We start from the raw sequence: 12,039 nt of genomic DNA, 5'->3' as shown, positions 1-12,039 counted from the left end.
GCCCTGAGGAGCTGGGCCGGGGCCCGCCAAGGGCTGCTGGCGGGCTGCGTGTGGGTTAGACCCCAGGCTTCTCCCCGTAGGGCTCTCTGGGCTGGGTGTCGCTGCCAGCTGTCGGGCGTTAATGCTTCAGGAAAGACAAGCCGCTTGAGATGTAGCTGTTCCGCTTTCTTACTTAATAATTAAGTGTTTGGTTTTCAGCTCTGTGTTTAAGGAGAGGGGATGATTATCATGATTTCAGTTCACAGATTAGCGTGTTTGTTTTGGCAATTAAAAGTTGTCAGTACTTCCATTCTGGGGTGGACTTAGTGTTTTCGCTTTTTTTTTAAGCCCCTCTTCAATGTTATCTTCTATTTTCCCTGTGTGAAAATACCACGTTAAGCAGACACCTTAAATTTCCTTGTTAATTTAACCGTGGTTTTCATATCGTTTCCTTCTAAAGCCTTAACAGCGTTCCAAGCGTATGCATGTGCAACTTAAAATCTCATACTTAAACAGTTTCGGATAAAGGAACAGATTTTTCTGGAAATGTGTTCAATCTGAGATTAAAGCCCTAAACGTTAGGAATATATCTAGAAATCAGATATTTTAAGTTTTACTGCATTAGTACTTGTTGAGTCCAAAATCAAAGACTTGATTTCAATGCTGTTGTATCTTAGCTAAAATAAGTATTAATGTAGCTGGAAATCAGTGGGGTATATTTCTGTAGATTTAATAAAATGTTTGCCAAGTACGGCTTTGAAACTTTTTTTTTAAACCAACTACATTTTTATTAGGTGGGAGGGGTAAAACATTAGAATATTATTCCCACTTACTTGAGGTATTGACATAGCTGATATATTTACTACTTCCACTGTGTGATCCTTATAGTTTTTCCTTCTTGCAAATATACATGGATTTTTACTTAAAAAAAAAAAAAAAAGTAATTTTTAAATGCTAGACTGACCAGTAGCTTTGCACAGATGGCTGTCGTCTGGCAATTTCCTGAAGACTTTGAAGCTAGCCAGGGTGGAAATCTGATGGGATTTCATTAACGTGATGAATCATATACTCTCCATCTCATGTAAAATTTGATCGGATGAAGATTCATAGTTTTGCAACTGGAGTGAATTTCAGTGCCAGAGGTTGTGCCACATTCCATGTCTATCCAAGTAAGGCGAACGTCCTGTTACATGTTCTATATCCACGATCCATTGCACTCACCATTTGTCCAGCCAGGTGTCATTAGGGATCTGGCTGTGTAGAACAGTTTACATCTTGAATCATCGTTTGAAGCAGGAAAGAACAAGCTCTTGAGTTTGACTTTTAAATTGTGTGAAATGTAATAAGAGTTAATCTTGGGAATTGTTTGTCATCTGACAGCCAACATTAGGAAGCTGTGGCAGACATAAATTTGTTGTATCTCCAAAAGTGAGTAACAAGTGTTTTGTGCTTTGCAGTTTGACAGTAGAAGATACATCCTCTGGCTCAAGTGTGGGAGAAGTAACCAACAAACTTACTGTAGATAGAGAGGAGTGTTCCCAATGAGGAAGTGGACTAATGTCACTTGTGTTTGTCAGGTGACAATCTGTGAATTACAAGGTTCCACCTTATATACAGTGGAGTGATATACAGGAGGTTGTCACACAGTCACTGTTGAAGAAAGACTGTTCTGTATATGGGAAGAATACTACCGTTGTATGTCAAAGCTGTACACTCAGGAAATTTTTAAATTTGTATGAAGTGCTTGTTTTTCTGCCAGTCTGGGCTTATGTTCCAACATAGTTTTTGCAAAATTAGAAAAAGGGCAAAGTAGAAAGTAAAGTATTGTGTTGGAAGACTCTGTATGTGTATATATATATACTCACATATAAGTATAATTTCTGTTTTGGCAGAACTTTCATCAGCCTTGTTTTGCAAGGAAAGATACAGTTAGACTAAATTTCTGCAACTTAGTTGAAATTGGAGAATAGTAGGAGTTTTGTGAACGAGCATTTGGTAAAGGCCTTGAAAACTCTTCAGCACATTGCTACGTGTTTATCGTGATCTGACGAGATGAAATAAATCAACTTCTCTCTATTCCACAATGTTCATGAAATGTGAAAGGAAGAATAATTTTATTGTTTAGAAGTTGAGACCTTTTATTTAATATAAATGGCTATTCTGCTTGTAGTTAGGAGATAATCCATAGGCCTCACTTCATAGTGGTCATTACTTATAAATGGTTTTAGTATTCTCTACATGATAGTTCACACACATAGATTTTGAGTTTTGTTCCTCAAAGTGGGATAAAATGCTATAGGTGAAAGTGAGAGAAATTGATAAATGCAGGTGATGCCTCAAATTGACACCATCTGAAAAGACTACTAAATAAAAGATGGTTAAAATAGTCCTTTTTAGTCACGGCAGCTGCTTCTTTTATGATTAATTAATTACAACAGCAGCTTCCTAGGGAGACTTCTCTGTGGATTCCCCTGTGCTCCCTTGATACTCTTTATCCACAGCCAACATAACTGTAATAAAGACATTTGTTATGGGCTCCGTGTAGCTGCAGAGATGCTTGGTCTCTCTCTTTGGCTTGGGACTGAGTAGCGGAGAAATAATGATAGCTCTGTGGTTTCTTCCCCACGCCTGGGGGTTATTTGATTGCCAGAGCAGATGACAACACACTTATGACTTCTGCAGGTTACTTTGGATGCTTGCAAGGTGCTCTTCCCTCAGCAGACAGTGATGCTCAGAGCATCACAGGTTTAACTGAGCTTACTGTGACACCTGTGATAATGTCAAACCACTTTTTTTCCACTTGTTACTAGATAACTGCAAAGCAGAAAACTGTGATTGACTAGGACCCGGTTTATGTATTTTCTCAATGCCCAAGGGCAGTCATGGCCTTGCACCTTTTTAAGCCCTCTCCTGCAATTGTGCATAATAGGAACTTATTTTTCTGCTGCAGAGGTGTAGCTCTTGTGCCAGTCTAGGATTTTTAAAGAGAACTGGAGTAAGTCCTGCTCATCAAATAGCTTGGAGTGATGAATTATGGCCACCTTGCAAGTCAAATGAGAAACCTTGCGAGGGCTGTGCTGAAGGAGCAGGCAAGAATGGATTGGTTAACCAATAGGTTTGACCTATTTGGGAATGTCCTTAAACTTTACTTTTGAATTTGATCTTGGAAGTCTAAAAATTAGAGCATCAAGTCCTGTGCTTAGTAACTGTTTTCATGGTGAAAGGAAATGAACCAAGGCTGCTCTTGCACTTGGTAGGCATAAGGGAAACTGGAAGGGGTTTTAATGCCCTGGAAGCAGGGATCTTTGCCTAGTTGGCTTGGGAAGGGCCTGACTTCAGTTGTACTTTGGTCTTTTATTTCAGATTCTTAATTTTCGATGCTTTATCTGTGTACACTCAGTGACTTTTATGGTTCATTTTAAACATTCTTGAAGATTAGATATCTTTTGTTTCATTTTATAACATGTTTAATCATCAAGGATGTATAAGCTTTGCAATTCTTTTGACTTTATAGGGGCCAACAAACTTTTGCTAATAGCTGTAATGTTACAGAACATTTTGACTATGTACGCTAACTAGTTTGAATCTCTCATAATATCTGTAGTGTTCTTTTGGTTTTTGCAGATGATGCTGCAGACGTTGGTGAAGAGGACAGCTTCTTGGGTCAGACTTCTGCCAACCCCAATCCACCACAGACTTTCAACTATTTCTCTCAAGTACCTAGCAGCAGCGATCCATTTGGAAGCATTGGGCAGCCACCCTTAACAACTGTTGCACCACCTGTTGGAGCGCCAGCCTTCTCCAGGCCTCCAACTTCACTTCCACTTGTGTCTGGGTCACAAGATGGGCAAAATGCCTTTTCACCGCATATTCCTAAGTCACAGTCCTCTTACAGTGCACCACCTACTTCACAGGTGGGAATCCCGGCTTATCAGACTCCTCAGCAGAGCTGTCCCCCGCCTGCAAACACGCCAGTTCTTCCCCAAGGAACGTCTCAGCAGGGGTATAACCCTTATCGGCACACCACCCTAAGCAGCAGAGCTAACCCATACCTTACTCCGCCACAACTGCAACAGAGTCACCCACCAGCTCACCCACCGTCCTCTGTCCCACCTGTCCAGATGTATCAGACACCTCCAGGGTCATTGACACAGGTATAGAAATCATTCCTGATGTACTGGTACCAGAGCAAAACAATTTAAGTTACTTTCTTCTTTGAATTGCATATTTTATCTTCTGAAGATTTTTCTTTTCACCCCAACCCGCCCCCCCCAAAAAAGTGTTGAACCGTTTTTGATAGCAAAATCTTTTCGCTAGAACTCGATGGAACTGTTGCTTGAGGAAAACTTCCTGATCTTTGAAGTGAGTGTACCCTGAGGCTGTGGCTGCATGAGCCTCTGGTGTCAGAAACAAAGCCAGGTTGTGAAGTTCTGTTGCTCTTTTCGGTCTGTTACTGCCTGCTGCCATTTCAGCTGTCCTGCTGCATTGTTTGTGCCTCTGACGTAAATCAGGTCATTCACCCATTTGCAAGATATGGGCTAAAAATATCGTTTCAAGTTGGTTTTGCTGATGAAGACAGCACTTTTTGAAATTATGATCTAAGTCACGTGAATTGTCAGCAAACCCTTTGAAACACATTGGTTGAGGATTTTGTGTAATATAAAACATTGATCTCTGTTCTTTTTTACCTTCACAAAAGCATTATTAAAATAATGTGAATGGGTTAGTAATAACCTGTCAAGTTTTCCTTGAAACAACAAAAATTGGTTTTATATTGCCTGAGCTATTGCTATATTGCTACTATTGTGAATAAAGAATAGCAAGATTATATAATGATAAAAAACATAGCAAAGGCAGTAGAACCTAAACAATCTGTCGTTTTAGATTAAAGAACTTCAGAAGTTCTGCTTGTTTGCTTTTATATATAGTACAATGTATTAGGTTTTTTTTTTTCTTTAAATGTATTGACCAAAGCAGTTGCTACTGCTGACATCACTTGCTTTTAGTTGTACTAACTGGCATCTTTGTACAACTTGGATGAAATCAGCTTTATGTAGGCTATGGTCCCTTTCAAAATCAGTTACTTTTCTTGTGTCACTGAGGCTACATTTGGGTTTGAAATCTGCCTGTACTGATCACTTTATGGGAAGAGAGCTAGTACTGAAGTGGCCACTTGTTAAAATTGACAGTCTTTACACAAAAATGTAACTGTATAAATGAATAATGAGAAGAACGCATTTTTACTTTCATGTCAAATTTGGTGGCCGTAAGAAATAAGCTTAGCCTGAGTTTTGAAAATTTAAGAGAATACTTGAAATCTTACAGGTTTTAGGTAAGCAAGGTGCTAGACCATAACAATTTTTAATAGTATTGTGGGAATGAAATTCACGTCCTTTCTCAATTTGAAAAAGTGTTCAAGTTTTTAAAAACATGCTAAAGTGGACAACTTGTCTGTGACATCTTTAGAATGAAAGATAACGATCTTGGGGAGGAAAAAATGTTGGAAATAAAGGCTTAAAAACATGCTAAAGTGGACAACTTGTCTATAACATTTTTAGAATGAAAGATAATGATCTTGGGGAGGAAAAAATGTTAGAAATAAAGGCTCAGAGTGTTCTCTATAGCCAAGTATAGATCAGTTCTGTAAAAACTATGTGAGATTGAGGTGGTGAGCCCATATGTATTTTCAGTTTCCACAGTCTCAGTCACAGCTCCGAGCTCCCAGGCCTGCAGGTCCGCTGGTCCAGGCACCTCCTGTTTTTCTGCAGAACCAATATGAGCCGGTTCAGCCACACTGGTTCTACTGTAAGGAGGTGGAGGACAAGCATGTATGGATGCCATTCAGCATTCTGGATTCTGCGAAACTGGAGGAAGTCTATAATTCTGGTAAGTCATATATTACTCTGAGTTGAACAGAAGGACTAGAGGGAAGATGTTAGAGTAATGCCACCCTCCTGTTTTTCTGCAGAACCAATATGAGCCGGTTCAGCCACACTGGTTCTACTGTAAGGAGGTGGAGGACAAGCATGTATGGATGCCATTCAGCATTCTGGATTCTGCGAAACTGGAGGAAGTCTATAATTCTGGTAAGTCATATATTACTCTGAGTTGAACAGAAGGACTAGAGGGAAGATGTTAGAGTAATGCCACTCACGTATGGTCATATATTACTCTGAGTTGAACAGAAGGGCTAGAGGGAAGACGTTAGAGTAATGCCAGTCACGTATGAGAGAGTGATATGGCGGTAATAAGTAACATTAATACATATCTCGAAGATGTATTTTGTGCTGCTTAATTTGACTCATTTTCTGTTGCTTGATGCTGTCGAGAGAGTGATATGGCGGTAATAAGTAACAATACATATCTCGAAGATGTATTTTGTGCCGCTTAATTTCACTCACATTTTCTGTTGCTTGATGCTGTCAAGTGTTAAGATATACATCTTTAGTGGGTATCACATTTTCACGTGGAACTCTCTAGTTATCTGTGTCTTGGTTTGCCTTTTTGTTAAACTGTCAGCTCTGGAATAAGTATTCGTATTTGGGAGTTGTTCAAAAGTTTTTTTTGTTGTGTACAGAGCGTATAGTTCTGGGAGAAACATAATGGTTGCCTGATATTATGAAACCTCTCTTCCATGGTATGTCTTAATGGCCTAGTATTCGTCACAGAAGTGACTGGGACTGGATTGAGAAAGAAAAAAGGATTGTATATGTTAGTATTGTAACCGAGTGCGATTTTTGTGTCATAGTCCAGCCTGATCCTGAGAATGTGGTTCTGAGCACTGACGGGGGACGCTATGATGTATACCTGTATGACAGAATGAGGAAAGCTGTTTACTGGGAAGAAGAGTCTTCTGAAGTGAGAAGATGCATGTGGTTTTATAAGGGAGACAAGGATAGCCGGTTTATTCCTTACACTGAGGATTTTAGTGATAAGCTAGAGGTTGGTATTACCTTTACATAAACTTCACAAAGAACTCGATAATTCTTTGTATTTGTGACCTTAGAAATACTTTGTGTTTCATTAAAATGATTTCCAGAATGCACTTTCTGGAACATAATTAAGCAGATCCTGGAAAGGGGAGTGGCTAGAAGACCATGTTACTCATGCATAGGTCCTGCAGTGCTGTGACCTAAAATCAGCTTGTGTAGTGCTTCACATGACACTTCTGTGTAAATAAATTATGTAAATAAGTTATGTAAATTATAACCTTAACATTACAGATGATGCACAAGGCCAAAATACAGTTTATCTGAGAGGGCATACTGATTTTCTGTAACTTGTTTACTGTTTCAGGCAGAATATAAAAGGGCTGTAACTACAAATCAATGGCATCGGCGACTTGAATTCCCAAATGGGGAGACGATTGTTATGCATAATCCCAAGGTAATAGATTTTGGCAATTGGTTCTCACAGAATTCATTAGAGGTAAATGAGCAGGTGGATGGAAGCATAAATTGCATGCAGTCTTACTCTTGCATGAAATGTACTTGTTGATTGTTTTGGAAATGTGTGCATTAAAGATGATAAAGTTTAGAGAACACTGAACTGCTTACTTCAATGTGCTGTCAAGTGATTAAAAGACAATGCTTTCTGAAACCTAAGAAGAATAAGGGTTTGCGTAGTAAATATTTTGACTAAGTGTAACTGGCAGCAAATGGGAGGCCGTTTGACTTAGTTTAACCTCAGACAGTCTGTACCAAATGGAAGGCAATTTAATCTAAGCACTTTCATGTGGAGAAGACCATTAATCCAACTGTAAGGTAGTTGGTTTGTGTATCTAAGTCATGAGAAGCCTTCCACTGCAACTATTTTTAGTTCGTGAGAAAGTATAGCAAAAAAAGCTTTAAAAGTTATTCTAAATACTCTACTAAAAATCTCGTGGTTAAAACACATGGACTTTGGCCTTATTGACCAATGCTGTTAACTGTTCACTTATCACAGATGCAGTAATTAACAAATAAATAAAATAATCCAGAAGGGCCAGAAAGGAGTGCGATTGCTCCTACTTCAGGCACTTATTAATGCTGGTTAAGGAGTTCTGTCCAGTAAAAACCTAGAGCAGGAGCACATAAACCACTTGATGTCCATTTGGACTATAGTGAGTGAGTTAGTGTAAATCTTATAAACAGCCGTACTACTGAATTCCTCACTTTCTAGGGGTTCTGGGCTACTTCCAATGTTGTTGTCCTTCCCTGAAAAGCATTGTGCTTTCCCCCTCCACCCCATGATAGAGTCATTGTAGATAGGAGTAGTGTTCAGTTTCCTGACGTAATCTGCTAAGGAAGAGTGGATACTGGGGTCTAGGAAAGAGGAGCTTGAATAATGCTTGTCTGAGAAGTTAAAATTTTTAAGAGTCACTCAGCAGGCCAGCTTCTTCAACTGGTGGTTACTTTCGTTGAAGTCGCCTGGTTGCTTTTCACATTAATGAGAATTATCTGTGCTATTTTGGAGTCTAGTTTTAGTGATGCTGTCGCTGCCACAGGGAATAGCCCTAGAGTTTTCTAAGGCTTTTTTTTTTTTGCATATATGCTAGCTAAAGAAAACTGTTGAGTATCAGATGCAAGGTAAAGCAGTCAAACAAAAAGTGTGTTAAACCATGCCATATTTTCAGACTAACAATATGAATCATCAGGGTTTTTTGTGTTTATGTTTGGACAATGTATTTTTTTCAGGTCATAGTTCAGTTCCAACCTTCTGCCACACCAGACGAATGGGGCACTGCTCAAGATGGTCAGGCAAGACCAAGGGTAGTAAAACGTGGAATTGATGATGACCATGATGAAATTCCTGACGGTATGTGATTACTCTATGTGGGTCTGCAGCTTGAGCAGTCAGTTCAGTTCTGTGCAAAAGTTGGACAGTAGCGGGTGGAGTGGCAGTGCGTTGTTCGTGCCTAGAGTCTAAAGATTAAAGCTATTCCTTAATTTAAACTGCTTGAGAGAAGTTATCTGGTTTTGTTTTGTTGGAGGGTTTTTTTGTGTGTTTTTTTTTTCTATCGAAGGAACCTTGTGGTGTATGTTATGTCCTGAACCATATTATGTAATAGGCTTTATAAAGCAAGTATATCTTAAAGTTGCTTGACTCTAAACTTCACCACTGCAGCATATATTGGTACTCTGAATTTTTTCTTTTTTTTTTTCTGCAGGAGAAATGTCCCAAATTGACCATTTGGTATTTATGGTTCATGGCATAGGTCCGGTATGTGACTTGAGATTTAGAAGCATTGTTGAATGTGGTAAGTTTTTGCTTGTTTAATGAGCAGTTGTATTCTTAACTGTTTGAATGTGGGTCTCTATATCTTGTATTCAGATGACCATGTATGTGTGTGTGGTGTGTGGTGTTTGGTTTTTTTGTTTGTTTGTTTTTTAAAAAGTCTCTAATGTAAGAAGTTCAATTTCTGGTAGAATTTTTTCCTGATTATTTTCCAGAAGCAGAATCTGTGTTTTGTCAGACTTACAGTTTTAACTGTTATTACTAGTCCTCAATATTAGACCTGCAGAGTGGTTTGGGTTTTGGGGTGTGTGGGGTGTGGACTTTTTTTTGTGGTGTGAGTGGATGTGTTTGCTTTGTGAGATTTGTGTGTGTGCTGCTGTTTGTGTGGGGTGGTTTTTTGTTTGCTTTTTTGTTTTTTTTTTAAAATGTGCTCCAGTACAACTGAGTAAATTAAGAAGGCTTTGTGTGGTCATGGAGTAAAAATGCATTCATTGTGAGATAAATGGAAGCTTGCTAGAAAATCTACTTTAAAAATTTTTTTTCCTATAGTTAGGAGTAATACTTGAAAAGATTTTTTCACTTTGCAGTTTCCTTCATTTGTATTCTGGCTATGTCTGAAATTGGCGGCGGGTGGGAAGAAAGAATATTTGCAATTATACGTTACTTGAGCACTACTACTGTCAGATTTTCATTACTCTTCTCTCTGCAGTTGATGATTTTAGGACTGTTTCCCTGAAGTTGTTGCAGACTCACTTTAAGAAATCTTTAGAGGAACATAAAGTGAGCAGAGTGGAATTCCTCCCAGTTCACTGGCATAGTTCTTTGCACGGAGATGCAACAGGTGTAGACAAGTGAGTATATTGTTTAAAGTTAAGAACTTCATACAAGCTGCATCTTAAAGGCTTTTGAAAAGTGGATAAAAAGAGAAGTTGATATGCTCTTCGGGCTAGATGAATAAATGTATGACTGGGTTATGAGAGAGAATAGCTAATATTTTTAATTAACGTTTTGAGAAGGAGTATAGGGAAAGCTGGAAAGGCATGTGGAGTATTTATTCTCATGACACTGGGTGACAGGATACATGTACACACACTTCTTCAGTACTGCATTTTCATGAAAGTGGCTAATGCATCGATACATCATGATGAGTGAGTGTGTAGAGAGTCATCATAAGTATGAGGTGGAGAGAATGGAAATGTATTGTCCAACAACAGGTATGTACAATATAGAGTGGAGAGGTTTCTCTCCTGTACCTTCCTGCAGTCTGATTGAGTCTGATGCTAGGAGATGTCAGTGTCCTCTTTCTGAGGAAGGCATTGAGCCCTCTATCCAGTCCTAGAGTAGGACCTGAATTATGATTAGGCAGTTGAGCTAAGATTTTTTTTTTTTTTTTTGGAACAAAGTGTCTATATTTGGGTAGGAGTGCTACAGCATTTTAAAATCTATTTTAAAATCACTTCTTGGTGCCTATTCCTTTGCTGTTGCTTGACATTTCAAGCTGTTTTCTCTTACTCAAAGATGGGGAAGCATGCTGGTGTTCTCCAGGCTGTTCTAGTTCAGTCAAGTCATATTGGTTTCCTAGAGTCTTAGTCTTTTATTCACATTTGAACACTGCATTATCATGAGAAAAGGTCCTTGCTCTGTTGATCAAACCAGGCAATGCTAACTAAGACAGTCTCAGTTCTCCAGCAATTCCATTGTAGCTATCTTAAATCCAGGCAGACAGATGGTAATGCGAAGCTTTTACTTCAAAAAGAGAGTATTATGTTTCCTGTTACTTCAATTTCACCTTCAGTTTTTATATGCAAATTCTTTTTCTCTTCCACTTTGACCAATCTGCTCACAGAACTCCCCTGTTACTATATGAGAGCAGTGTTGGAACAGAGAAGAGGGTATTTCAGGCTTCCCTTCAGCCTGGAGAGAAAAAAGGGAGCTGTATCTTTCTCAAATATGTACAATCAGCAGATAGCACTAATGTATGAATATGCAACAAGGCCTGAAGGCTATATGTATGTGGCTTGTTTTTTTTTTTAAACATCTGTAGAGACCATATCTGTGCTATTTACATTGCATTTCTACTACCTGTCATTTCAAATGTTAACAAAGTTCTTATCTGCATTTCTTTAAAGGCATTCATGCTTCTAATGATTTTGTGTTACTAGGAACATAAAAAAAATCACTTTGCCGAGCATTGGACGCCTGCGCCACTTCACCAATGAAACGCTGCTTGACATACTGTTTTACAACAGCCCCACGTACTGTCAGACAATTGTGGATAAAGTGGGGATGGAAATGAATCGTTTGTATGCACTTTTCATGAGTCGCAACCCAGATTTCAAAGGAGGAGTCTCTGTGGCTGGGCACAGTTTAGGTAATTATCTAAAGAACTGATTTAGGATAAAACCAGCATTCCTACACCAAGGGAATGGAACCTTCATTAAGCATAAGGCTGAAATTAGCTGATAGAGGATGGCTGTCTTTCAGAATACAAATGACTAAAAGTCAAACATCTCTCAATAGCTAAATTTATAAAGCTTTGAGAGAAGGTTAGTACTTCATAGATGCATGCATTTCCCCTCCCCCCAACCCTTTTTAGTTTCTTTCATGAAGACTTAGTGTCTCATTTCTCTTTAAAAGTTGATAGGTTATCTGGTGTCTTGTTAGATGGGTAACTTCTGTGTCTCAGAACCCGACTTAGTAAAGTAAGATAATTTTTTTTGAACATAGAATAAGTGTTATAATGACTCACGACATACTGGTTTGGGCTGGAAATTTTCCTCCAGTTTGGCAAGCATAGACACATAGAATGGTTTGGTTGGCAGGGACCTTAAAGATCTAGTTCCA

The 12,039-nt window shown here is 38.8% G+C and overlaps 1 protein-coding gene across 1 annotated transcript; it reads left to right on the top strand.

Moving 5' to 3' along the window:
* Positions 1-3,005: 3,005 nt before the first annotated feature.
* SEC23IP (SEC23 interacting protein) lies at positions 3,006-11,566 on the top strand (the record flags this gene model as incomplete). Its single annotated transcript, XM_009706637.1, has 9 exons — positions 3,006-3,094; positions 3,584-4,133; positions 5,670-5,865; positions 6,728-6,921; positions 7,276-7,365; positions 8,655-8,775; positions 9,128-9,217; positions 9,905-10,046; positions 11,358-11,566. Coding segments are annotated over exons 1-9 (1,681 nt in total), but the record flags the coding sequence as incomplete, so codon positions are not given.
* Between the last annotated feature and the right edge of the window lie 473 nt (positions 11,567-12,039).

The sequence above is a fragment of the Cariama cristata genome, unplaced genomic scaffold (assembly GCF_000690535.1).
Source record: "Cariama cristata isolate BGI_N322 unplaced genomic scaffold, ASM69053v1 scaffold19538, whole genome shotgun sequence".
Classification (NCBI taxonomy): Eukaryota; Metazoa; Chordata; class Aves; order Cariamiformes; family Cariamidae; genus Cariama; species Cariama cristata.
Note: the sequence above shows the minus strand (reverse complement) of the source record. Positions and strands in the feature narration are given on the sequence as shown.